This window comes from Xiphophorus maculatus, chromosome 9, assembly GCF_002775205.1.
Source record: "Xiphophorus maculatus strain JP 163 A chromosome 9, X_maculatus-5.0-male, whole genome shotgun sequence".
In the NCBI taxonomy this organism is placed as follows: domain Eukaryota; kingdom Metazoa; phylum Chordata; class Actinopteri; order Cyprinodontiformes; family Poeciliidae; genus Xiphophorus; species Xiphophorus maculatus.
Window position 1 is genome coordinate 30,017,338 of NC_036451.1, and position 27,874 is coordinate 30,045,211.

General features: G+C 39.3%; 1 protein-coding gene across 4 annotated transcripts; it reads right to left on the reverse strand.

Annotated features, from left to right (window-relative positions):
- Positions 1–1,047: 1,047 nt before the first annotated feature.
- On the reverse strand, positions 1,048–27,212 carry cdc14a (cell division cycle 14A). Of its 4 annotated transcripts, XM_014472272.2 has the most exons (17): positions 26,794–27,212; positions 24,450–24,540; positions 23,220–23,295; positions 22,075–22,167; positions 20,464–20,543; positions 17,890–17,956; positions 15,780–15,842; positions 14,751–14,838; positions 14,105–14,335; positions 12,447–12,585; positions 10,680–10,836; positions 10,021–10,101; positions 8,960–9,060; positions 8,215–8,262; positions 7,999–8,127; positions 6,640–6,982; positions 1,048–2,829 (listed from the first exon to the last, which is right to left on the reverse strand). In XM_014472272.2, the coding sequence occupies exons 1-17, from the start codon at positions 26,837–26,839 to the stop codon at positions 2,800–2,802; spliced, it is 1,863 nt and encodes a 620-aa protein (XP_014327758.1). In that variant the 5' UTR covers positions 26,840–27,212; the 3' UTR covers positions 1,048–2,799. The 4 variants fall into 4 exon arrangements, with proteins under 4 accessions (XP_014327758.1, XP_023195871.1, XP_023195872.1 ...); XM_023340103.1 differs by lacking the exon at positions 10,021–10,101; XM_023340104.1 differs by lacking the exon at positions 6,640–6,982.
- Positions 27,213–27,874: the final 662 nt, after the last annotated feature.

Here is a 27,874-nt window from a genome sequence, read left to right on the forward strand (position 1 = left end):
CTTCAGTTTCAGGAATTCAATCTGTTTCTCATCTAAATAACAAAACATTTAAATACCAAACCAGTTAGTTTATATAAAAATAGATTAACTGATTAAATTGTTCCTCATCCAAACAACAAAACGTCTAAATGATCTGTTAGTTTATCAGAAAAAAAAAGATTAAATGGGACAAAAGATGGAACATCAAACTAAATAAAGGGCAAAAAGAGACAATTCAGTGAATTAATCAGTAATTAAACATTTTTAGATGAGGTGTTTTAATTACTTGTTGCTGTTTTGCCATTTTTGTTGTTTATCTGTATTGTAAAGAGATCAAATTTAATGGAGAATAAATGAATTTGTCTGCAATTGAACTGTTCTAATCATTATGAAAATAAAAAATTAAATGTCATTTTATTCAAATAAAGCTTTAGCTTCATTAACAGCTCCAATTAAATCTGTTTCCATCTAAACAATAAAACATTTAAAGTTAGTTTATCAGAGGAAATGAGATTAAATGAGACAAAACTAAATGATTCAAAAAGAGACAATTCAATTAATTAATGAGTCATTAAATAAATATATGGCATGGTGTTTTAATTACTTGTATTCTCTGCTGTAGAGATTATTATTGAAATAAAATAAAATGTATTAAAATAAACACATTTATCTGTCAATAAACTGTTTCAATAATTCACAAAGTAAATAATTAAATGTCATTTTATGAAAATAAAAACAGGATTTTAATCAGAATCAATTTTATTGGCTAAATTTGTGACAAAATAATTATTGGATCACTTTTGAACCAGGAATAGATTTTATTTATTTCTTGAAGTTTTATTTAAAATACATGTAAACATTTATAACCAGTTCAAAATGAAATTAATTTCATTTCAGAATTTTTTATTTCCACTTAATTGTAACCGTTAATAAAGATCAGTTTCTGATTTGTTCTGAATTAATGGATAATTTCAACTTTATGAAGAGAAAATCTGATTTTCTTCTTATTTTGACACATTTAGAAACTGCTGTAAAAGTTTGACATATTTAAAAATAAAACGGCTTTTCAGATGATTAACAGAGACGATTTATTGATCAGCATCATGTGATCAGAATCAACTCAAAGTTCAGAGGTGGAAAGAGTTTAAAAATTAAACTGAACAAGTAATCACTGTAAAATCTTACTGTAGTAAATTTTACTTTAAAAGTTACTTTGAGCAGAAGATGACAATGTAATTAAAGCAAACACTTTACAAATAAAAATCCAAAATAAATGAAATATTTTTTTTATTTAGATTTTAAAAAATTATTTTCATTATTTATATTTTTATCGTTACCAAATATGACTTCAAAAGTGACTAAAATGCTTCACTCAAAAATCAAGTAAAAGTAAAAGTTCAGGTTTTGCAAACAAATTAAAAAACAAACTACTGAGTTTTTGTACTTAATTACAGTAACTAGAGTAAATGTAACAAGTTTCTTTCCACTGAGGTTTTATTCTTTTCCTGCACAAACTCCATTTCCCAGAATCCTCAGTTCATTTCTCATCAGATTTATAGAAAAACGATGAATTTCCGACCCGAGCAAAACGATGTAAATTCACACCAACCAGACTCCAAACTGGAGAAACTCAAATAAACTGAAAAATAATTATTCTACTTCCTGTTTTAATTTGTAAAAAAACAGTTTGACTCAAACATGAATATAATTATTCTATTTTCCGTTCTTATTCTTATAGAAGCTTCGACTCAAATAAAGAGTAAAATAATGATTGTTTCCTGTTTTTATTCGTGTAGAAACTCTTCGGTCAGTTGAGAGAAAACATGATTTTCTGACTTCCTTTAAAGTCTCAGTGACATAAATACAGATGAAAAACATTCATGGTTAAAACAGCAGCCACACAACTTCCTGTTGGGGACCGCCACAATAAAAGTCTCTTCTTCATGATAACGTGCTGAAGGCACTCAGGGCCCGTTTGAAACTGCGGCTCCGGTCCGAACTCTCCCAGCTGGAGGTGCGATGCGGGTCGGAACCGAGCCTTTCGACCCAATTACTGGAAGGATCCAGAACTTCTTCAGCCGAGGGAAAAAACGGAGGGACTCGGACGTTTCCGGCTTACAAAAAAACACATCTAACATTTTTTAAGACGAGTCGATTAGTAAACATTAAAATAAAACAGTGATGTGATCCGCTGAGCGCCCCCTACAGGCAGCTGCTGGTTTATGCTGGTAAAACTGTTCAGTCCGACCGTAAAAACGACACTCGAACTACACTTCTGCTCACGTCTCCACGGCAACTAAATCTACATTTAGCCTAGTTAAAGTTTTGCTGCTCATTTAATTATTTTCCAGGCATGATGGAGGCGTCAACATGAAAACAGATAAAACTTTTTTTCTTTTTTTATGCTGGTGTCGTAAAACTGAACCTGAGAAACAAAACCGTCTTTATTTTCAGTCCGTTAACGATAAAAGTTTCTGTTTTTTAAAGCTTCTCTAAGGAGTTTCAGACCGAAGTCCTGAGTTCCCGTCTTCACCAAAACTGGATGTAAATACTGTAACCATGGCGACGGGGCGAGCCGCCGATCAGCTGACCCTCCCCGTTTATCAAAACCACAAGAAAACAAAAACACTTGAAGCCCGAGTTGTTCTGTTAAAAACGCTTGAGGAGCCGATCGGGTCACATTTACACACAGCTTCGCTCACATACAGTCTGAGTCCAGAGTCCAGCTCTCGCCGGTTTATTCGGGTTCCCGATTCAAAGCTGGCGCTGTCGGAATCGGAGGAGGGCCCGGTTCTGGACCCTCAGGTCGGGCTGCAGGTTCTAGTACTGGATGTATTCCGACTGAAGAGACTGGAGGAGAAAACACAGAAACGTTTTGAGTCAAACGGGAAACATTCAGTTTAGTTCAACGAAAAATCATTCAGTCTGTTTGACTTCAGAACCGGGCCAACCGAGCCTGGTTCTGATCCAGTTTACCCCAGTTAAAGCTGCAGTGTGGAAACGTAATAAAAATATATATTTCACATATTTGTATGTCTCATGCCGTTACTGTTTAAAACGAAACAGATAATCTGTGCTCACTAGAAACAACCAATCAGGGCTGGGAGGCGGGGCTTAGCGCTGCCAATCACCCTTGTGTGGCTCTTTCTCTCTGCTACGCTGCAGCTAGCATAGCCTGTTGTGAATGCTAATGCTAGGTAGCATAGCAACTGATGACAGAGGATAAACAATATTTATGTAACTAAGTTGTTTAGCAGCACTTTCATGAAAATGATTGACAGCACTAAGCCCCGCCTCCCTGCTCTGATTGATCATTTCTGGTGCGTTTCTTCAGATGGTAAAAGCTCAGGAAGGAGATCGATCTGTTCACAGATCATCATGTTAAACTGCTACGACTTGATGACAGTTTAAACAAATACGTAAAAAAACATTTTAGAAAAGTTAAACTGATAAAAATATATTACAAAAACAAACGACAAACTGGAAAAAGTTACAAACTGCAGCTTTAAAGTTAAAAAGGAGTCTTTCCTGTCCACTGTCGCCACAAAGTCACTGAGCCGTACAGCGGATAATTTAGTAATCGATTATTGTGACAAATTACCAATTAATCAAAATAAAATCTGCAGACTTTTCATTTCACCACTGAAAATTATTTTAGACAATTTTATTAACAGAAAGATGAAAATAAAACAATTAAACTCATTTTTTAATAAGACAATAAACATTTTTTAACTAACATGCAGTAACAGCCTCTCAGTGAAAACTGAATCATTTTCAGTGAAGGATCAATGCAGTGCAGAGCCGATATATCGGCTAATTGATTAATAATTAGCTTCTTTCTTTAATTACAAAATCAGGGACCAAAAGGTGGACTGGATGTTAAACATGAGTTCAGTAGGAAAACAGAAATATTTGTGAAAAATGTTCTGTTTTCAGGATGAAACTCTCAGGATTCCCAGAACAGGAAAAGGGGAATTCCTCGTCTTCCTTCTCCAGCCGGTTTCTGTAAACCGAATTACAGCAACAACCCCAGCGTGCGTTTTCTCATCAGGAAATACTTGGTGCGTTTTACTTTCGGTTTTGACTCCTTCAGTTCCTGGGAAGGATTCGAACGGCTGAGTGTAAAGATCAGAAAGGCTTCTGGACGACAGACAAACCCAGATCTGATCAGGATGAAGTTTTTCCTTCCACTTTCCTGGAACGTTTCCCAGACGGAGGCCTGCTGGCGATTTTTGTTTTTACGTTCTGAAACTTCTTACAGATGGAACCAGAAGTTTACATACACAGAATAAAAGGAAACGTGGACATCTGTCCCTCTCTGTCTGAACATAAATCAGATAAAACTCATTTTGTTTCAGGTCAGTTAGAAGCAGCAAAATGATTTCTCTTTGCTAAATGCCAGAAAAATTAGTGAGAACATTTTTTAGAGATTTTTTTTAAACTTTCTTTGAATTCAGAAGATAATATTCATCTCATCAGTATCAATCAGATATAATCAAGTTTATTTATAAGAAACATTTCAGTAACAAGCAGCTCAAAGTGCTTTTAAAACACAAAAATACACAGTAATAAAAATAAAACATTATATTTTGATATTTTTATCATGTTTCTTTGATTCGGTTACAGCAGGCAGTGAGGTGCGTTCAAGGTGTCTCTGTTAATTTGAGTTTCCATGGAAACTTGAACAGGCATGTTTATGTTTGTAAGCTTATTAATCACAGGGTTTATTTTGGTTATAATGTTACATGATGTCTGAATGATCTGAAGTTCACTGAATATTATCACTGGTTACTGTGACGTTTCTAAGTGTAATTTTTATTTTAACCAATCAGAAGTTTCTAAAGTGATGACATCATCATGATCTTTGTGTCTTTTTCTTAAACTTCTGGTTTCATCGTTGGATGTTGTGATGCTCTTTCAGATATTTTATCTTTCTATGTTCTTACATTTTGTGTCTCATTGCTCAGCCTCAGACTTAGTGGCAGCGTTTCCTCGTCTCAGCAGCAGCTCTGGCGGTTAGTGAAGCTAAAGTTTCCCGATGCAGAGAAAACCCTCGGCTCCCCTGATCAACACGCTTAGAGAAGAGCTGGAAGGATTTCAGAGACCAAACATCACAGGAAACAGAAACGACGTCGGACAAAAAACAAACACGGAGACATTCAGCAGACGAGTCAGAGCGCGAGGCGTTCCCTCCGCCTGCAGCTTCCGGAGGATCAGATGCACCGATCACAGCCTGTACGGCCGGCACCGATTTCTGGCTTCCAACCTGCCCGTTCTGACGAGTATAAAACTCAACAGGCTCCAGGTTCTTTGGTAGAAACGATAGTTTCACGTAAAGACGGCCAGAAAACATTGATAAGTATAAAAATATGATTGAAAAAATGTTTGCAACTCATTTCCAACCTTTAAGTTTTAAGGTTCTACCTGAATTCATCATATTTTCAGATCTGTTGATATTTATTATGCAGCTCTCACACAGTTTTTGCTGTTTTCACACATAAATAATTTTATATTTATAGTTTTTACATTAAATCTGAATTCTTATGATAAGAAACTTTTCACTTGATAAATTCGTTTCACTAGTTTCTGGTCAGGCTGCAAAATATCAACAAAATATTCGATAATTAATTAAAAAATTAATACATTTCATTGTTTCCAATTAAAGCAACAAAGTTTACATTTTTGACCAGATTAACATTTTAAGCTGCATTCTTTGTGTTTTGTGCTGCAGCCTTTAGTTTCGAGTCCAAATAAAATTTAAGTTTAGCAACTTTGATGATTAATTGGATAAAATAAATTGCCAATTTTTTATACCACACTAGAAAAGCAAAAGTCCAAATGAATTCCTCTTACATAATAATATTTTTGTTATTTATCTCATCATTTGTATCAAAGGATGAATCTTTGCTAAATAAATATTTCTAACGTTTGCATGTAAAAGTTCAGTCCTTTCTGCTCGGTGAAATTTTGTTTTTATTAATAATTGGACGGTTAATGTGTTTAAATAGGAGATTTTTATTTCTTTTAACAGAATTTGAACCAGGAGAAGCTAAAACTGCAGCTTCAGTTCTAGATAGAAAATATTTGAATATTTTTCATCTTGATAAATATTAATATTTTTTAAACAGTTTTGGCTCAATTACAGCTTTAAGTGAGTTTCTCTTTCAGTGTTTTATGGTCTGAATTCTCCAGTTAACCAATTAATAAATTATGGCAACGATTACCCAATTTATGCATCAAAGCATCATTTTTAAAGTTTGATCAGATTTTTATGGATTTTTTTTTTTTTTTACCCCTCCAGGGGGTCTTTTGTGGCTCTAGTGTCCCTTATATGACAGCAGGCTGACAGGAAACGAGAGAAGGAGAGAGGGGGGAAGACATGCGGCAAATATCGTCGGGTCCGGGAGTCGAACCCGCGAAGGCCGCGTCGAGGACTCAAGGCCTCCAAATACGGGTCGCGCTAACCGCTACGCCACCACGGCACGCCCTGATTTTTATGGATTTTGAATCTGATTGGTGCATCTCCAGTTGCTGCAGCGCGGGAACGCGTCGTCATGTGATCAGAACGGACAAATCACACGGACAGAAGAGTTGGGAAGCAAAAACAACCAATCAGAGCAAAGGGGCGGGGCAAAGCTGCTGCTGTGTCGGAGGACTTACAGGTATGGAGCGGCTCAGGTAACGTCCTGAGGGGCCCTTCATGGCGCTGGAGGGCTCGTGGCCCCTGAAGGCACTGACGTCCTGATGCTGCGGCCTCATGTAACCCTTGACCGCAGGGGGCGCCGCGGAGCCGCCATACAAAGTACTGTTGTTGTTGACCTCGTGCTGCATGCCGCGAGGCCCGCCGCTGTAGCCGGGCGAAGGGGCGGAGGGGGCGGGGCTTACAGAGAGAGAGGAGGAAGAGGAGGGAGGAAAAGAGGAGAAGGGAGTCTTCTCGTCCTCCTCGGCGTCGGCGGCGTAGAGATCTCCGAGGGAGCTGGCCAAGCGCGAGCCGAAGGCTGAGCTGAGGTCAGCAGATACAAAACATCAACAGGCAGGTCATGTGACATAAACACACCTGACAGGAGACAAGGAGGGGTGCTGCTCATGACCTCTGACCCCACGAGAATCAGTCAGTTCAGGAAACCGACGTTCCTACGGCTGTTATAGTCAACGCCAGCAGGTGGTGCTGCTGCTTCACTTACTGGAGTTTAACCTGAACTTCTACCAAATATTTTTTCTTAAACCAAACTAGCTAACGGGAGTCGACTAGGAAAAGGTTTGGAGTTAAAAAATATCCAGACACTCATTATAACATTCAGTTTTTGTTTCAACAGATTTCCTGCTTGTTATGATTCTCCTTTCAAAAATCAATTCAAAAATCTAGGAACTTAAAAAAGTTGACGAGCAACAAATCTAGCAACCGTTTTTAAAAAGCAACATGTAAGAAATCTGGAGACGATAAAAACTGACGAGCAAAAAACACCAAACTGAGGGACTTTTTTAAAAAACCCACATAAATCTAGAGTTTAAAAAAAAAAAAATTTTTAATTGTCGAGCTAATTTAAAGAAGCGATGATGGAAAACTCTGTAAACGTTACGGTTTTGTTCCCTCAGAGTGTCTGAGGGAGAAAGTTTCATTCCAACCCGGCCGAGAGTCATGAACGCTAACCGAGCCGCACCGCTGCAACCAATAGGAAAATTCAGCAGCCACTGATTCACCACAGGAGGGCAGCACTGAGACAGTTTGGGTAAAATATTGCAGAACAAATTTACACTAAAAGGTGAAAATTTGCACAGAAACATAAAAACAGAACGAATATTTTATAGTTCATCTGCAATAAAACGTTGATTTGGGGTTTAGCTGCTCTTTAAATTTAAAACCGTTTAAATGACTTCCTGTTCACAGAGATCAGGAGGAAGAGAAGAAGTAGATGATGATGAGCAGCAGGATGTAACAAACAGGACGAGGTGAAAGGAGGAGAATGAGGAAGAGGAGCGGAGGAGTAAACGTGATGAAGAGCAGCAGGAAGTTCTGACCTTCGGATGTTTGACATCGGCGATAACGAGTTCCTCCCGATCCTCTTGGCAGCAGGAGAAGTAGAGGATGCTGGGAGTTTGGAGGGCTTGTGGATGGAGGCGGGACTTTGACTGCTCCCTTTTGATAACCTGAAAGCAAATAAAACATAAAATGATGATCAATACTTGTATGTATTATTGATTCCACCAACCAGACCCGTCAGGTGACAGTCGTACCGGAGCGGCGGTGAGCTGGAGCGATGGCGGGTCTTTGGCTCCTCAAATCTGCAACAAAACAGAACCGTCAGTTTACTAAACCACCGATAATTATTACTGGATGGATCAGCGCCTGTTAGCCGCTACAGCTAGCGACGCGCTACAGCTAGCGACGCGCTCCTGCAGGCGCCATCACTACGCATCGAGTCACTTCCATCAAACCAGGCTGCTCTGACGCAGGATGACCCAAATCAGTCAAAAATGTTCACATCGCCTTTATTTCTATAAAATATTATTTAAATTGAAAATGTTTTGATGCATAAAATGTGTTTATAAATCACATTTATATGTGTCACATTTACATTTATATGTTTATAAATCATGTTTATAAAGAAACAGTTTGGTTTCTGTCCAGATGCAAGACAGCACTAAAGGAATTTATCTTTTATATTGGTCAATAATTTACAGCATTAATTCAAATTGAACAAACTACGGCTCTTACATTTTATAAAATATTTTATTGTACTTGATAATTGTTATGAATATCTCAACATTTTACAAACAAATGAGGCACAGAGACCAGTTCCTGTCCTGACAATGTGACGCTGGTGGACCTGGATGTCTGTCGTAAAGTTGACGATGTGATTGTGAATGTGTGCGATAAATAGCGCGACGTCCAATCCAGTGATAAACGTCGATGCAGAAAGGATTTAATCTAAAAGCAGCTTAACGAGCCCCAGCCTGGGGTCAAAGTTCAGTCCTGTACCTCAGAGCTCCTCCGCTCACAGATGGGCGAGGGTGGCGGCGGCTCTTCAGGGCTCGCAGTTTGTCGCCCTGTGTCAGACCCGAACCGTCTGTAATGTCACCCTGGAGGAGAAAACAAGCGCTCCTGTGAGGCGACGGGTTAAACAGGAAACTGGCGGAGAACAGAAAACAAAACGATAATAAAAATGATTTTGTTAGAGAAGTTCTGGAGTTCTCCTGTTTACTGATTCTGTTTACCAACAAAGACCTGAATATTTATGTAGATAAGCTGCAATATTCACTGTTTCTGCTAGAAAGGCACCGATCCAATATCAATATCTGTATCGATCACGAAATTGAAAACAGTTCAGGCCTGATCTGTAAGGGCGGATCTATCCAATCTATTTCACTGAGTGGCATAACACTGTCATTTATTTTACATCATCTTTAAAACTCCTAACTGAACCGTTTGAAGGTTTGTTGCAGTTTATCAACCTGCTGTTTGCTTCTAATTTCACTGACTGAACAAATTAAAGTTGTTTCTACATGTTTGACCGAACTGGTGAAGCCGTTGGTGGGTTTAACTGAGTTGTACTGGTGCAGAGTTATCAGATAAATTTGTAATTCAATAAATTTATATCTGCGTTTTAAAATAGAAACGTTTTAATTCAGCTGGTTTTCTGTAGTTGATCGGCTGATACCAAACCTCAGAAAGTCGATGGGTGCATCGCTAGTTTCTGAACATTTCCGACAAAATATTCTGCAGATATCGTTTTGGAGGATTTCGGCTCACCTGCATCATTGCCTGATTAAAATCAGAATTGGATCTGGCATGAAAACTGTGATTTTATTTTAGAGCCGTGCCGCCCAGCCCTGCTCTCTGCAGCCTGAACTCCAGCAGCGCCGAGCGCGTTAGCCCAGAGTTAGCGTAGCATCTTCTGGGTTAGCAACAGAAGTTAGCTGGTGTTGAAGACGAACGTCGTCCAGACCAACGGCATCCGGCCAAACGACCATAAATTTGCACAATGGATTAAAAAAAAACAAAGCTGGCTAGTTAGCTGGTGTATGTTAGCAGCTACTTACCAGCAGCCTCAACTGCCTCGAGTCACAAAGTTCAATGAGGATGTCTGCAGGTGACTGAAACTTTTGCCTGACAGAAAAGTCCTGCGAGGAGAAAAACCTACATAAAGTATAAATAGTCCTGCTACGACAAAGACCTGGGATTAAGCGACTGAAGGACAAGTTTTATGTGTTTTAAAAGAAATTTAAGACATTTTAAGGCATTTATTTTAGAAAGCTGAACTTAAGACTTTTTAAGGACATCCTGGATGTAAGATGCAACACAAAGTGTTTATGTTACAAACCCTTTGTGTTGACTTTTACTTAAAAACTGCTTTAAAAAATCTGCCTTTAAAAAATGTATCCAGCTTGGCTAAATTTTCAGTTTCTATTGTTGTTTTTTCTAAAGGGCCCCAGAAGAAATGAACTCTTTAAAAAACAGTTTTGGCCTAATCACCGCTCTCAATATGAACCTTTTTTGAGTCTGTATACTCCAGTTAATTAATTGATTACTCAATTAGTTGATGATCATTTCAATAAATCAATTAATCACGTTTAATCCGATTAATCGTTTCAGGCCCAACCTGGCAGGTCTGGAGCGATGCATCAAAGATGAACCAAAACACTAAAGGTTTAAGTTTTCCGCTGAGAGTCGATGGAACGGTGCGGTTTGTGTGTCTAACCTCCTGCAGATGGTCGGCGCTCGCCGATCGGAGGAAGTTGGCGTTGTGGGCGGAGCTTAGCGACAGCTCGTCCAGGCCGTTGATGAGATGCGCCGTCTGGTCCTCCGTTCTTCCCTTCAGAGTGTGCGGGCTTTGCAGCCACAGAGACGCCTGCTTGCTGTGGACACAGATCACATCTCCACTCAGGATGAGGTTTAAGAGACGACCTTACGACGTTTTAATTAAAACGTACATTTATTTAATAAGTTCTGACGCAGCGAACACTCTGATCCACTGGTGAAACTGAGCTTAACCAGATTTATCAGATAAATTTATACATTTATGTCTGTTTTAAGTAAATTCAGCTGATTTCTTCTGTCAATATTAAACCTCAGATATCGGGATCGGTGGTGAAAAAATGGATCGGTGCATTGCTAGTTTCAAGCCAAACTTCAGTCCTCCAGAAACAGACTGGACACCTGCAACTGGTCCTGAAACCAGGGTCAAAGGTCACAGTGATCGGTCGGACAGGACAGAGCGAACGATCTGATTTCTGTTCGGAGTTTGCCGACACATTCTTCCTCTTATTGCTGCTTCCTGTCTCTGTTCAGAGTTTTCATATCTGGAGGAAATTCTGTTGCGGAACACAAACCGGACCTCAGGTTCTGATGCTTGCTGATGGAGGTTCTGGCTTCCCGTGATGAGGCGGGAATTTTATGCTAGCGACGCTGGTGGCTGCAATCAGGAGGTGAAACAATGTGATGCCGATAAGCTCTGTTTGTCTTCCTGATCTCACTTCTGCTCCTTACTTTGTTTCATCACCTTCATGTGAAAAACGCTGCGTCTCGTCAGCCAGGATGATGAACTTTTTCCTTTTTTAAGGTTTTATTGGCTCTAGTTGCCTTTATTTGACAATATACTGACAGGAAAGTGGGTAATTAGAGAAGGAGGAAGACATGCAGAAAAGGTCTCCAGGCCGGGAATTGAACCTGCGACGGCTGCATTGTGCTGAACCCCTGCGCCACCTCAGCACCCCAGGATGATAAACTTTATCATTAACGAGCTTTAAAAGAGGAAGAGTCCATCTTCCCTCCTCATCAGGTTTTGCTCCAGTTCTCAACGTCTGTTTAACATTTTGATCCATCTAAAACCAGTTAACAAGTTTGTCTTTGGATCTAACTGGGTTTGTGTGTGTAAACTGGAGAAAATGAATGGAACCGTTCACAAAGAAATAATGGATAAAAGAGGAAATGTTTTGTCACCAGTTTGGTATTTAGAACTAATCAGTAATCATTGATTCTGAAAAGCTGCAGCTGTTTGTGCAGAGCACACCCAGACTGCAGCTCCTCCATTCTGGACTCAAATCAAGATCCCATCAGATCTGAGTTTTTTTCTGTAAATCTTCTGTTTTCTGGTCAGAAAATCCAGGAATTATTTCAAAGCTGTGCAGCAGAAATGAGACGATAAACTGAACCAGAACTCATAAATAAAAGGAATTATGATGTTTCTGTAAACAAAATTGTCCTTCAAAATAAGGGCTGGTTGAGACCGAAGCAGGCTGCAGACTGTTATCACCCAGTTTCTGGCAGGAAGAGAGAAACAATAAATCTTGAGCTCATTTTAATTTATCGTGTGATGAATTGATTTATTCCTCATTGAGACATAAATATGAACCATATTGATGCTAAATCTGCATGATTCTCATTCTTTTTGTGCATTTTGTCTCCTGGGAGCTGAAACTGAACCACCAGAGACCAGAGGCAGAACCACAAACCAGCAGAGACTCACTCTTCCAGGAAGTTCTGCTGCGGCCCGATGACAGAACCGGGCCTGCAGATCCGGGTCCAGGCGATGGCCTCGGCGGCGGTGAAGCGGTAGTGTTTCATCAGGTAGCAGCCAATCAGAGTGCCCGTTCTGCCCAGACCAGCTGGCGGAGAAAAACAGAAACAGCAGCAACAAATCTGAGCCGTTTGGATCAGAACCGACAGAACCGAACTGCAGATCATCACCCCAACAGAAAGACACTGCTTCATCACAGCCGTCATATATGTGACTCGTTTCAGAGCAAACCCGGTTTAATGTCAAACAGAACCAGAGTCAAAAACAAGGAGAGGTTTTTAAATTCATGAAGCTTCTTAATCCATCCTGGACCTTCAGCTCCTGGTTTTAAATATCAAATTAACTGAGGTCACATCTGTTTGGGTTGAATTTCTCTTCCAGCTCACCTAAACAGAACCCGTGTGACAACACGAAGTAGGCCATGACAGGCTGCTGCTGGTTTCACAACTCAAATTAAAAACTTTTTAAAACCTTTTTGAGACATTATGAATTAATTTAAGGCTTATCTCCATAGAAATGTATAAACTTTGTCCGACCAAGTGGTGATAAATTCACACTTATCTGTAACAGACACAGAAAGGCTAGTTAGCCAGTTAGCAACGGTATGCTAGCAGCTAGTTAGCGGTAGCCTCAACCGCCTTTCAGAATGCAATGAAGACGTCTGAGGGCGACTCAAACTTTTCCGGACAGAAAATTTAAGACTTGTGATTAAAGTATTTAAGGGCAATTTGCTTTTTAAAATGAATTTAAAACGTTTTAAGGATCTAGTCACTCTGTAAAGATCTCAAAAAGCCTCCCAGCCCCGATCGACCAAGAAACGATGAGAAACGACGTCACTGACATCTGGATGTTTGGAAAGGATCCAAAGTCATTTCTGAGAATCATCCAGATATGAAGCAAACATGGAGCCGTAAAAGAGAAACAGACACCAAAATGACTCAACAACAATATTATGGTTTATCGCAATAACTTCTGGAACAATTTACCGTCCAGCAAAGTTTGTCAGAGTGTTTCTGCGAGGAAGGCCAGCAGTTGACAACAATTAGCTTATTTTAGCCCAACACACCTGAACCCCCCAGGGAGAAACTCTGTTTCCACCAGGGAAAACAGGAATCTGCTTTTATTCATCCATTTGGTACAAACAACAGAAAATGACAATAAAAAATATATACAGGAATGATTGTTTGACCCAAACTGGAAATGAAACATTAACAGGTCACCAATGGCACCATGAAGGTTATTAATGGGCTAAAATGGTCATTAATCAGGAAGTTAAAGCCATTAAATGAGGTCAACAATGTTATTAATGCGACCAAAAAGGTCACCAATGGGACCCATAAAGTTATTACTGGGCCAAAAACTTACCAAGCGCTAGCTAAAAGAAACCATGTGCCATTTGTTTCTACTTCCTGCCTCAGTGTCCATGCTGAACAACGGCCCAAAACCACTCAGTCGTATTATTTCTGTTCATCCTCACTGGAAAGCTCAGCTAAAATCAGAACATAAGAACATTTTTTACCTCTGTCCTCATCCTAGAAACCTTTCCCAGGTGCAGCCCGCCCCCTGCTGGCTACTCTGGAAACCAGCATTCCCAGTAAGGGGCCTACCCTTGCAGTGGACGGCCACGGCTCCTTGCGCGTTCTCACAGACGTGCAGGAAGCGGCGTACGATGGCGTCATTGGGCGTGCTGCCGTCGACGAAGAAGAGGTCGTAGTGGTCAAAGCCGGCGTTGGTGAAGCGCTTTCCGTCGTAGATCTTCTTGTTCAGGCGGATGATGGTGGTCACGCCGTACTTCCTGAAGTAGGGGAAGTAAGCCTCGGGCGCGTGCAGAGGGTAACCTGCAGGGGGCAGAGCGTCGTTCCAACATATCGTCCGTCATTACGACTTTCTGAAATCATCTGGAAAACTTCAGCAGGGAGGTGCAGGAGTGGAAAATTTACTTTTCTCACTAATTCACCGTCTCTGGAAGCTTTGGAATCTGAGCTAGAACAAACTCAGGAATTTACTTGTGCAACACGAGAGCGAGGTTAACCTGATCCAACAAAGGGAGGGAACATAAACACCGCCATGCATCCTGGGAAAATCTATACTGTTTAAACTAGGAAAGGTTTTTATAAAATAAAAAAAAAACAGCTGCTGAAAACCAGACAATCTGATGAACAAAAGCAGTTTGTAACCTGTCAGTGAAATGTAATGTTTTCTTGTGTTTTTCATGAAATATGCAAAGAAAACAGTTTAAATTTGTTCACGCACCGTTTTCTATCCTGGATTTGGGATGCGGTCCGCTGAAGGCCAGAAACTTTCCCGGGACGATCCAGTTCAGGTCTCCGTTCTCCACGCGCTGCAGACACAGAGACGAGCCGACAACGCAGAGAGTTTACACGATTTCAGGCAGAGAAATATAAAACTGTGACTAGTTTAACTCAGGCTTGTTTTAATTTAGTCCTGCTAAGGTGAAACTACTCCGGTTCTCCAGAAGAGGGCACCACAGTCCACGTTTCTGAGTTTCTCTCATTCAGGTGCAGAAAACTTCATTAACTATCAGAGTATCGGAAATTATACTCTAGTAAAAAAGTATTTGGTAAAAAATCTATTCAAGTACTGAGTACCTGATCAAATTATCAATCATTTAATATTTAAAAATGACATCATCAGACAATTCATCAAATTATAAAATTAAGGAGAAACTTTGGTATTTTAAGGACCAAGATGACAATAATTCATATAAGCAACAAAAAATAAAATCAGGCAAAAGAAACATTTTCCAAATCTGTTTCTTTCGATATAAAAACTTCAGAAACTTTAATAAAAACTTAAATAAAAACTGTTTCTGGTGAAGTTTTGGTTAAAACACGTTTGATTTTCATTCAGTGGGTAGAAAATCCAGAAGTTTTACTCAAGTAAAAGTAAAAAGTACAGCGTAAAAATACTCCTAAAAGTAATTTTTTTCAAAAATGTTACTCGAGTAAATGTAACTAGTTACTACCCAACTCTGGTAACACTATTTATTTAACGACTGACATAACACGAAGGGGTCTTTATGTTTATGACTGATATGAAGTGTTTTTCCGTAAATAAAGAAACTTTTAATGCAACTTTGAATTAAGAGGTTCATTATTTACCAAATGAAACTTTATGAAACAGTTGTATACATTCACGGAGACTCCTTCTTGTTTATGGTGGAGTTATGTCAGTCTTATGCACCTTCAAATTAAATGTTCCCAGAGCTGCGTTAACCTGTTTTCAAACCATTAAAGCAGTGACTGGTCTTACTGGTTTTACCTCGTAATGTTCGTATTCGTCCACATCAAACGTCTCAAAGTCAAAGAAGCCGTGCTGCAAAGCCTGGAAGACGATGAAAACAGTTTGTTTTTGTTAACTACATGATAAATTCAGATTCATTTCCTACGCTAAAGGTTACAGACGGGTCATTTCCTCACTGCGGCGTTTGATCCTGATGATTAAAACAGTTTAACCAGGACTTACTTCATCAATATGCAGACATACGGCAGCAGCAGTAAGAGCTGATTTATTCTCCAGAATGTGAAAAGGCAGCAGACAGAAATGTGACGCAGACCGACCTGCAGCAGGTCAAGGTGAGTCAACACCTGATCCACAGATGGACCAATTAATCCGACCAAACGCAGAAAAATGAAACCCGTCATGCAGATCCATGTCATCTCCCACTGGACTGTTTGGACTGCAGTTGGGCTTTACAGGCAGCAATGCTAACGTGCTAAAGGTCAGAGGTTATAGAAAGCGCCGATGGGAAAAAAAATGAACTTTGCTTCTTTCTGTTCTGTCAGAACGGTGCCAGATGTTTGCTGGTTCAACCTCTGGTCACGGCGTTTGGGTCTGGCAGGCAGAATTAATGAGTCCAGTTTTCAACCGTTTGCAGAATCATCGTTGTTCTTTCCTCCTTTTTTTGCAGGTCAGATTAATGAAACCAGTGGTTTCCAAAGTCAGGATTCAAAGGCCGGTATCCTGCAGCCGTTCACTCCAGCTCTGTTTAATCTGATTTAATCCGACTCCAGTCCGTTTGGTTAGAAAGTCCGGTTTGTTTGGGGAGGATCTCTGGTCCTCCAAACCTCGGTCCGGGTTCAGTTGAAGTGAACTCTGGTTCTGGGCATTCTGGGTAAATACAACCAAAGCTAACATGTTAGCCTAGCGTTAGCAGGAGAAATGGCTCATGGTTTTTAGTCAAAGACTAAAGAGAAATCCTCCAACCGCTAAAATCTGTCGCCTCCATTTTAGTTTCCATTTTGTAAAGCAGGAAGTTGTGAGAAATCGAAAACAAAAACTGCTCCTTCACCCGGTTCAGTGATAAAACTTCTTCTGATGCTTTTAGATTGTTTGCAAGCAGATAATGAAGAATCATATTTAAAAACAATATTTCAATAAACGTGTAAAACATATGAGAGTTAATTACTGATATATAATCAGTGGGAAACAGGTGAAAGTAAAGATGTTTGGGTCGATGCCTTTGACCAGCATGACTGGTGATCGATATCCCACATGGTGAAGTCAAGATTGAAGAAAAACAAAAACAGGTGAAGTTCTTCAGAGATCCTGAATTATTGATCAACCAGAACGATTTGAAGGTGGCAGGAAGTGAAAGATTTAAAGTCTAATCTCTGCAGTGGTTATCTGCCACGTCTGCAGCCCCAGATCCCAGTATTCCCAGTTAGTCCACTGGGATTCTCTGCTGCACGTAATCACGCTCCACAACGAATTATTCACACTTCTGACCGATTAGCTGCCGGCCTCTGATTGGCTGCCATTCAGCGGCTCTTCGACATGCCGAGTCGTTATGCAACAATACTGTGTAGCTGAGAGTTTCCCAGAATGCCTCCTGCTTCCAACTGCTTCCCGTTTCCTCTGGAGTCAAACGCTCAGACTGCTTCCTGTTGCTTCTGGAGTCAAACGCTCAGACTGCTTCCTGTTTCCTCTGGAGTCAAACGCTCAGACTGCTTCCTGTTTCCTCTGGAGTCAAACGCTCAGACTGCTTCCTGTTTCCTCTGGAGTCAAACGCTCAGACTGCTTCCTGTTGCTTCTGGAGTCAAACGCTCAGACTGCTTCCCGTTTCTGACCGCTTCCTGTTCCTGACTGCTTCCTGTTTCCTCTGGAGTCAAACGCTCAGACTGCTTCCTGTTTCCTCTGGAGTCAAACGCTCAGACTGCTTCCTGCTTCCTCTGGAGTCAAACGCTCAGACTGCTTCCTGTTTCCTCTGGAGTCAAACGCTCAGACTGCTTCCTGCTTCCTCTGGAGTCAAACGCTGAGACTGCTTCCTGTTTCTGACAGCTTCCTGTTTCCTCTGGAGTCATTTGTTGGATCTCTGCTCAACAATGTCTGATCTCACAGTATAAACGTTTCTGGCGGCCTCTGATCTCACCTTCCTGATTCCCTGCAGACAGTCCAGCACTGTGAGGTTGTAGGTGCAATTCCCAAAAGAGGCGTCCCTGCAGAGACACAAAACGCCAGTAAAGATACAGACGAGTTGATTTTAGCAAAATAAAAACATGTCAGCGGTTGCTAACGGCGACGACTCGATCAGTCTGTTGGATCCTCACTTCCTGTCAAACCTCATGTTGACTTTACAACCTTAGACTGAGACTTCCTGCGGAGCTGAGGGAACGACATGAATCAGGAAGCTTCATGCTAAATGAAAGAAATCAAACCAAATTAATCCAGTTTATCGGAGAGATGAAGGAAAACTGATCACATCTGTTTCTGCAGATCATTATGTGGCTTTGCATCAGGAAAATCCCAATGGCTAGTTAGCTAGTTAGCATGGGTACATTAGCAGCTAGTTAGCATTAGCCTAAACCACTTCAAGCCAGAGACTGTAATGAAGATGTCTGCATGCGACCCAAATGTTTGCCTGACAGAAAATCCTGTGAGTAATAAAAACTCAACATGAAATTAAAAAGTCCTGCTACGACACAATGTAAGACCTGGGATTAACGTACTTAAGGCCAACTTACATTTTTAAGTGAATTTAAGACATTTTAATGCCTTAACTTTAGATCCATTTATTTCTGGACTCCCTGTTAAAGAGGAGCTGATTGGATGGGTTTTAAAGTCCAGAACCTGCTGCCAGTTTTAGAGAAACTTTCTTTAAGCAGTGGAACCAGAAGAAGTCTCAATCTGTCAACAAGACGAGGATTTTTATCCATCACATGCATCCAATTCTTAAACTTTATGTCAGAAATGTTTACTGTAATAAAGCTTTCAATTGTTTGTAAACAACTTGGGAAAACAGATATTCTGCTAAGGAAGGAGAAACAGAACTTTCTCACTCAGAAAACTCCAGATTTGGTTGTTTTTGGGTTCCCATTTGAGGAAAAACTTCCTTAAACTAATTTTACGTCACTAATAGGATCTGGGGGTTCAGGAAGCCTGGCGGTCATTTTCTGTGCGGTCAGTGAAGGCCTCGCTCGGTGGGCGTGGCCTGTCTGCATCATGTTTAATCCATCAGAGCTCCTCTTGAGGCCGACAGAACAACAAAGTCTTCCTCCTTTCAGCGGCTCCGCTGTTATGTAACCGCGCAGTGTGTTGATGGCAACAAAAAGCCCTTTATCTCACTCACACACACACACACACACACACACACACACACACACACACACAGGCTGTGCTCCTCTGTTTGGGTCAGCAGTGGCAGAAGCTTGAACTCCAGTTCTTCCAGTCAGAACCGTTTACTGGTGGAACTGGACTGAGTTTCCTCCTCCAGCTTTTATCAGAAGATCCTTCCAGGACAGGAAGTCTGATGATGTCATCGGCTTGAAAAGTGAATCTGAGGGTAAATATTTCCTCTGCTGCTGCCAGCTGAGCGTCGGCCATCAGAGCTCACATGTTTAGGCTGGACTCTGGTTCTGGTTCTGGTTCTGGGCAGCATGAAGACATTCCTGACTGTTTTGTTTCTGTTTTTAGATGAAATAATTGTTTTAAACTTTTGGGTTTTTACTGTCAGACGCTGCAGAAACAAGCAGCCAGAAGGAAACTGGAGCTGGAACATTTCCGCTCTTTAAGGGAGATCGGACCCGATAAACTGACCAAAAAGGTTTAAGAAAACCTTTAAATCCTCACGACACGCAGCAGGAATCACTTCCTCCCTCTCAAGTTCCCTCGTTTGGTCAACTTTTAAAGTTCAGTTCAGGTTCTCTATAATCAGCTGAACCAGAACAACTAAACAATCTCCTCTGAATCCTGCAAACATCCTGCGACCATCAACTCCTCCTGTTAATAAACGCCAGCAGATTAACCATAAATCTCTCTAGAACAACAAAAGGTGCTTAAAACCAAATTTTAGTGCAAGTTAACAATGTTTCACCACGTTATTTAAATGTTTTACAGACAAACATCCAGAACCTGCAGAGATTCTGATGGACCTAAAGGTTTGTCAGGACATCATTTGGTTTTATTGGGATAAAAATAAATGTTTCCACTAAAAATCTATTACAGTGGTATTTATTTTGTGGCAACTTGCTGTAAGGCTGCGACAACAAGCTCATAAAAAACTATCAAAGAAAAACAAACTAAGAACAAGTTACAGACGATTAAATTAACAGAAAACAATAAATGAATTTAGTTAGATTTTCTAAAAGACATCCATATTCATCAAAAATCTAATTATTATGATAACAGTAAAACTATAAAACTGACACACATTATATCTGAAATATAATCCTGAGTAAGGCTGCAACTAACAACTATTTTATTAATCGATTATTCTGACGATTAATCGGATAAAACAATCAGAACATTTTATAGATTTTTAATTTAACCTCAAACCTTTTAAAACATTATTAGATATACATTAAACAAATAATTAAATCCCTTTTTTAAATAAGAAAATAAACATTTTATTGCCTAAAATGTAAAACCGTAGCATTTCCTTTAGTGAATATAACAGGTAAGTGTGTGTGTGTGTGGGTGTGTGTGTGTGTGTGTGACGGTGACTCACCTGAAGGGCAGGTAGGCGGCGTTGGAGCCGGAGAGCAGCGCTCTGAAGGCTTCCTCTGGAGTCTTCTTCAGGTAAATCACCTGCAGGAAGGAAAACATGGTGACACAAACCCAGAAAAGGAAATAAAGCGGCTCTGCTGCGTTTCCATGCAACTGTCTAATGTCATATTTAGGAAATAGATTTGCTCATGGAAACACAACAAGTTGGAAATGTTTACATTTTGTGATAAAAGTTTTGGAGCCAGGATGAGGTGGAATTTTTTTTATTTCATAAAACTGCAATAAAAAACATTTTTTAGCATCATAAGAGTCAAATGATCAACAACCGGATGTTACTACTGGAGGAAATGACAAAGAAGACGATGATGATGATGGAGCAGATTGTTTAGTAATGACTTATTGTGTAAACAATCTTATTCCCATTATGTTTCTTATTTAAAGGAAATAGTTGTTTTTGTTTTTACCTTGGCGTTCGCCGGTCATGACAGCAAAACTTTGCTGGATGATAAATTGTCCCAGAGGTTATTGCGATAAAATGATAATATTGTTGTTTTGAGACGCTAATAATGAAGAACAAACACATTCTCAAACTTTAAATTCTAATGAACATTTAACTCTGGCACTATGAGACAATTTAAATATCCAAAATAAACAAAACAACAAATAAAACCAATTATGGAAACAAAACTGTCCTTCAAAATAAGAGCCAGTTGAGACCAAAACACCAGAGTGAAAACTTTTATCATCCAGTTTTTGGGAGAAAGAGAGAAAAGAGGAAAACATGCGATTACTTGATTTATTGATTTATTGCTGATTGACAAAGTTTTGCACATTTTAATGGGAACATTTCTGATTATCTGAACTTCGACGTCGTCTTAGAGAAAAGCAGGAGGAACGCTGGAAACTGTTCTGCATCAGAAAATATGAAAAACTCTTATTGTTGCGGTTCTGGCCGGGTCCGACCCGGTATGATTGTGTCAGAGCCAGAAGCCGCTCCGTGAACACAATCACCTTTTGTTTCAGCGCCATCAAATATTCAACGTGCGAAACGCAGCAGGAGAGAGTGTGTGCTTCTACCGTCCCACCTGCAGAGTTCTGGACCAGAACCAGCTGGGTTTCTGGTTCTGGACTGGGACTACAGAACTAGAAGATCCTGAACAACGAAGATCCAACAAAACCAGAACTAAATGGAAATCAGAACGGCTCATTTAAAGTAGAAATGTTGGGTTGAACGTTGAATAAAGATCAGCCTCCCAATAAATCAATAAATTAATTAATCACATGATCAATTAAAAGAAGCTCAGTCGTTCCATTTATGGTTTTTAAATCTTTTTACCAAAAACTGGATGTTTAAATCTTCAGTTTGGTGTTTTGGTCTCAACCAGCTTTTTTTTTGAAGGATAATTTTTTACTTCATGATTCATTTGATTTGCTGTTTCTGTTGTTTTTATTTATACATTTTAAATGTCTTCTCATTAAATGTTCATCAGAATTTAAAATTTATTGATGTTTGAGAATGTGTTCTTGCATTTTTATCATTATATTACTATATTACGTGTTTTTTTCTCCTGTTTTTAAAGTGACGGTGGGATGTGCTGAGAGTCGGACTCACGGCGTAGCCGCCGATCAGCACGGCGGCGTTGGCGCGCTTCCTCTGGTCAAAGCTGGTGTAGTGAACGATTCGCTTCCTGGTCAGCGTGAACGACTGCACAGAAACACAAACACAGTTATTCATCGTTTCCCTTCATTCAAACAGAAGCCGAGCGTTTTCTGTGCGTTATGAACGTGTGAACTGATGACTGAATTAAAGCCGGTCGGGTCAAACTGCAGCGGCTGAATCAGAGGAAACGGCGAGCTGCAGATTCTCTCAGCCGACTGTTAAACCGTCAGCTGCCTCCGTTTTCTCATTAGAGGCTCCGTGATGAACCGGCTGGACCCGGATCCGCCCGGCAGCACCAGCAGGAGAGCTCATTAGATCCCAAATGACAATTTAACACTATGAACTGTAGAGCAGCAGTAATGCTGGTTCCAGGATTCTTCTTGGTAATAAAACTCTGAAAAGTGTGGCAAGCATTTGTGTTCAGCCACCAAAGAGTGAACACTTTAAGGTTTTATTGTTTTTTTACTTTTTATTTTTGTGTTTTTATGATGTAAAGCACTCTGACCTGCCTTGTTGCTGAAATAAACAAAGAAACTTGATTTATTTATTATATTTTATTACGTTGGAAAATAAGTGCCTTCTTTCATTTAAATTATTTTCTACAAACTTCCTGTGGAAAAAAATGTATCCTGATTGTGTAAATATTTTTCTTTGTTTTAAACCCCAAACCAGAAACAAAACGGTACGTTTTATGAAATGACCACGAATCAGATTATTAAAAATGTCAAAGTTGTGTTTTTACTAAAAGTTATGCAACATTTGTGGCTCTAAATTAGTTTTTATTTTCAGCTCTTTAGAAGTTCAGAGCAGTGAGTGACATCAGCACCCAGTGAATCTGACTGGTTTAAATGGGAACCAGCTGCAGGTGAACCCAGATCTTCCGTCAGCTTGTGATGAAACATGATCCGACTCGGAGAAAGTCACGCCGATCCGGACTGTCCGGTCGCCTGAGGAATCCGGGCGCCATGGCAACCAACACAAACACAGAGGAAGCGTGTTTAACGGTGTCTCAGCGGGAGGCTGTGTCACGCTCGGATCGCTCCCCGCCGCATTCAGGACATTCCTGCAGAGGGAGGATCAGCGGCAGAGAAACTCACCTTCAGCTTCTTGTTGAGCTTGCAGCAGTATCGGTACAGCATGGCCAGGTTCAGCGGCCCGAAGTCTGTGTAGAAACTGGGCAGAAACACGAGAGAAACAGCATGAAGCGATGCCGAGGTCCGCAGACAGGAAACAGGAAGTAACGCTGAGAATCCCCACCGCAGGTCCAGAAATACTTCCTGCGTGTGGGAAAGTTTCAGAGCGATCTAAATATTCAGCAGGTCGCTCCAAACAGAGCTGACGGAAAAACACTTTTTACTGAAAAATATTAAAATATTCTTTTTGTTTACATTTATTCTCACACAGCATGGAAGCTGCAGGATGTCATAATAACTCAGTTAATCACATGATAAAGAAAGGCAGTTTTGTTTCCAAATCCATTTTATTTAAAGTTCCAGTTTTGCTTTTTTTTTTCATCTTGTTTTATCGTTTTTGTTCTGGATGTTTCAAATATACTGTTTTCTTTATAACATTAAGGTTTAGTGGCATTAGGGAGGTTAAACCTGCATCAATACTGTCGTTTAACACAGAGGTGTCCAACGTGCGGCCTGGGGCCATTTGCGGCCCACGGGATGATTTTGGGCGGCCCTTGATCACAGTTCAGGAACAACCTAAATTAAAAATTAAAAAAATAAACAATTAAAAAGAAAAAAACTAAACATTTTGTGGCTGCCAGACTTCTTCCAACTTGACATTTTTGTCCAAAAGGTTTAGACGCCACTGGTTTAACACAAAGTTTGTTATCATGACTTTTCTAGCTGCAAGGAATCTGAAACCCATTTTCTCAGGATCAAACTAATTAATTTTCAATGTTTTTATTTGATTAAAAGACCTGAAGCAGCAAGAACAGATAAACAGAGACTGAATCACCAAATATTAAACAAAACCCCAACAGAGAAATAAATCTGGACGTGAAATCACTTAACCTCAAACTTTAGGCTTCTGATAAACAAAGAAATCAAACTGATTCATTCAGTCATAACTCAGGAATAACGAGTCAGAAGCTCAACATTTCATCACTTTCACTTGTTAAACATGAGCAGCGAGACAGAAGGAGAAAGTTGGTTCATGTAAAAGAAAACTGTCTTTTTTAACCTTTAAAGTGTCTCAAATATCACAAATAAAACATGTATTTAAGTTTTTGGGTCAAAACTCCATCTTTTCTCTGGTCACCCAATGATCTGTAGCCGTGGTGTAAATGAGTGAAAGCAGTTTGAAGTCAAACTTACTTCTCGTAGACAAACTCGTCGTCGGTGCAGAAGTAGTGGGTGTTGACGGTGCTTTTGGGTTTGCTGCGTAACGTGGCGAAGTACAGACGGTCTGCAGGGAAACATTAATAATAAATATTACAGTTAAACCAGATGATACAGGTTATGATTCCAGTACTCAGATGAGATTCAGAGGAATAAACGTCGGATCAGTGGGAGATTCTTGGTCATTTCATTATCACAGCAGCTCTTGATCTTCACATAAATTATATTTTTAAAATGTTTCAGACTCTATAAGCAGCAGAACGACCTTTTTCACACAACTTGTTTTCTTCCTGATGAGTCGACAGATTGGCAAAACAAAGCTGATCAGGAGAAACACAATAACAGCAGCAAGACTCCAAAGTTTTATTATTCAATACGTCCAGAAAACCAGACTGTCCTTTGGTCACATCTCAGCCACCAACCATAAAACATCCATTAAAGGCTTTCAGAGTTCAGCCAACAGGCCAAATAAGCACAAGTTGATTTTTCCTCGTTAATATTTGAAGTTAAATCAAACCAAACTTCAGTTTTATGTCAGTTAAAATTGCCAAAATGATTTCTATTTCCTAAACGTAAACGATTGACTTGTCAGACGTTACTTGTGGTGTCCCACAGGGATCAATGTTCAGTCCGCTATTTTGTTTAATTTAATATTTTTTTCTGCATCGAATAAACAGCAACTCATGCAGAGCAGAAACAGAATAATTAAAATCTGAATCAAACCAAATTCATGATATTTAGAAATCTAAAACAACCAGTGGATAAAATCCACCTAATGATTGAAAACAACAATATGAAGACACATTTCTGCAATAAACAAGACAAACTGCTGGAAAACTGAAATAAGACCAACATGTCAGATATTTGGGGGAGAAAATTGGTTGTAATTTGGTTTGAATCTTGCATTTTTCTGTGACATGAAATATTTGTTGCCATTAAAAAATGTTGCAGTTTATTAGTGAAATATTTGTGTTTAAGTTTCATCTGGGACTGAAATGATTTAGGAAAATTTTTTAAAAAGATTTAGAGGATTTTATTCTTACATTGTTGTTTTTTAAAACCTATGTTCAAAACAAAACAATTTACTAAACTTTAATTAAAATGCTATTTAATTTGAATGAATGAATTATTAAATCCTACATCTGTAGAAACAATACAAAGATAATTAAATCTGATAGTTACATTTTCAATTACTATTTTTCAACAAACTCCTTTACATTCCTCCACCAGCATTCTTGAGTCCCAGTAAACCACCTGGGTTGGATCAACTGGGATATTTGCTGTCCATTACATCAAACCAGTGACTTTGGTTCAGACCAGATTTCCCACACGCCTCTAACTGGCTGTGAACACTTCCTGTAATCATCATGACTAAGCTGCAGCCTGAGAGACGGGAAAGATCAGCTCAAGTAAAAACAACTCACAGCTCCAAAATTAGACAAATTAAATGTCCACCAGAGGCTCCTCCCCCAGTGAGGAGCTACAGCTAAAGAACTTCAAACATTTTGATTCAAAAATAGAAAAAAAGAATAGAAATAAATTCAGGTTTAATCATAAAAATATTGTTTTAAGAGACAATATTCAATCTTTGATGTTTTCCATAGCTACCAGTGTTGACACTTTATGGGGAAAAAATTAAATACTTTATACTTTTCTAACTGCTGAGCCTTTTGGAAATTAAAATAATACAGTAAATACTGTATATAGTCATTGGAAATACTCTACCCAGTTCTGACATCTATATTACCTGCTGTAGGATGCATGTCTATATCAAAATCTTTGATTTTGAATTTTTTTTTCTGTCTGGACTTATTGTTTTTTAATCACATTATTTATTATAATTAATATATATAAATATATCTTTGTCTTTAAAATATCAATATTGGGGCATAATTATATTTGTAAAGCTTAAATCAGATGTTCTGATAAGTTAGTCTTTTAACAAAATACTTAATTCTTCTGTCTTGAATAATTGCTTTGACATTAATCTTTTACTTATATATGTTAAAGTACTGCTTTAGTATTATCCTCACCTCTGGTAGATTCAATACAAAAATAACAATCTGTTTTGAAATTTAAAAATAATTGTAAATAAAGAATATAATTTGTGTAATGTAATGAAAGTTATAAAATAAATTTTACTTTAAAAGTTTGAGGGGAATAGTCCAAACTAATTAAATGTGAGCTTTAAAAGGTTGTAAAAAAAAAAAAAAAAAAGGTTATAAAGTGAGTTTCTTAAATTCAAGTATTATATTTTAATGTTTATTGATGACCTAGTCTTGTGGCGTTTAGTTTTTAACGTCATATTTCTTAAAATTACCTTTGATCATCTCTGCCGCTCCCTGCGGCTCGCGTTCCTCAGCCATCCGGAACAGGGTAGACAGGACCGGGGAGCGATTCACACCTCCACGGTCATGAGTCAAGTCTAATTCCTGCACTCGTTCTGCTCCTGCCGAGAGCTCCAGAAAGGGTCCGTCTAACTCCTGGGCGGCTTCAGAAAGTTTTCAAACTGCTAGCAGCTCTAGCCGTTGAGGGGCTAGCAGCGAACCGCACACAGCGTGCTTAAAAAGTTTTAAAACTTCCTCCTCAGCTTCCCATCGGTCACTGTAGCTTCCTCTCGTTCACTGCGAACTTATTCCCATTGTTTCTCTTCTTTTGTTTCTCCCCCTTTACCCGATAAATATGCCCGGATTAGCATATTAGCATGTTAAAGCTCCGCAAGCTTGGCGAGAGTCTGAAACTCTGATTGACCAAATCCCTCCTTAAGATACGTTGCCATAACAACGATAGCCGCGCTACGGGATACCGCAGCCAATCAGCGTACAGAACACTTTGTGCCGCGTTCATGGTCCACTGGGAAACACCCCAGGAAGAAAAACAGGAACCCCCGAAAGACCAGGGAATTTAACTCAAATAAGTCATTTTATTGTATAATGCTTGCTTTACAGTAAAAGTAAAATGTTTTTCGAGTTGAGTAATTCTGAAGTGAATTTTTAACTTTGTGTGTATGACTACAGCGTATCCTTTGGTTCTACTCCTTCGGACTTCATCACAAAAAAGGGAATAAGTGAAGCTTTAGACTAAATTTACCATAAAATACTCATTAAAAACGCAAAGTGTTCCATAAAATAATTGACATATTTTCAAATATTACTCTAATTGTTTTAAACTGGTACATCTAAATAAAATAGAATATCAACAAAGTAATTTTATTTCACAAATTTATAACAAATTGACCAGTTGTATTGAGCTGCTGCTAAACCAGAACTAAAATTAAAAAAAAACCCAGCATAGCTGTTTAGCAATTATAGTGATTCCAAATCTTCTTTACAAAATGAAATAAATTAACCACACATTTCTGCATGTAAATTGTAATTCCTGCAAAAGGAGCCCCGACCAGG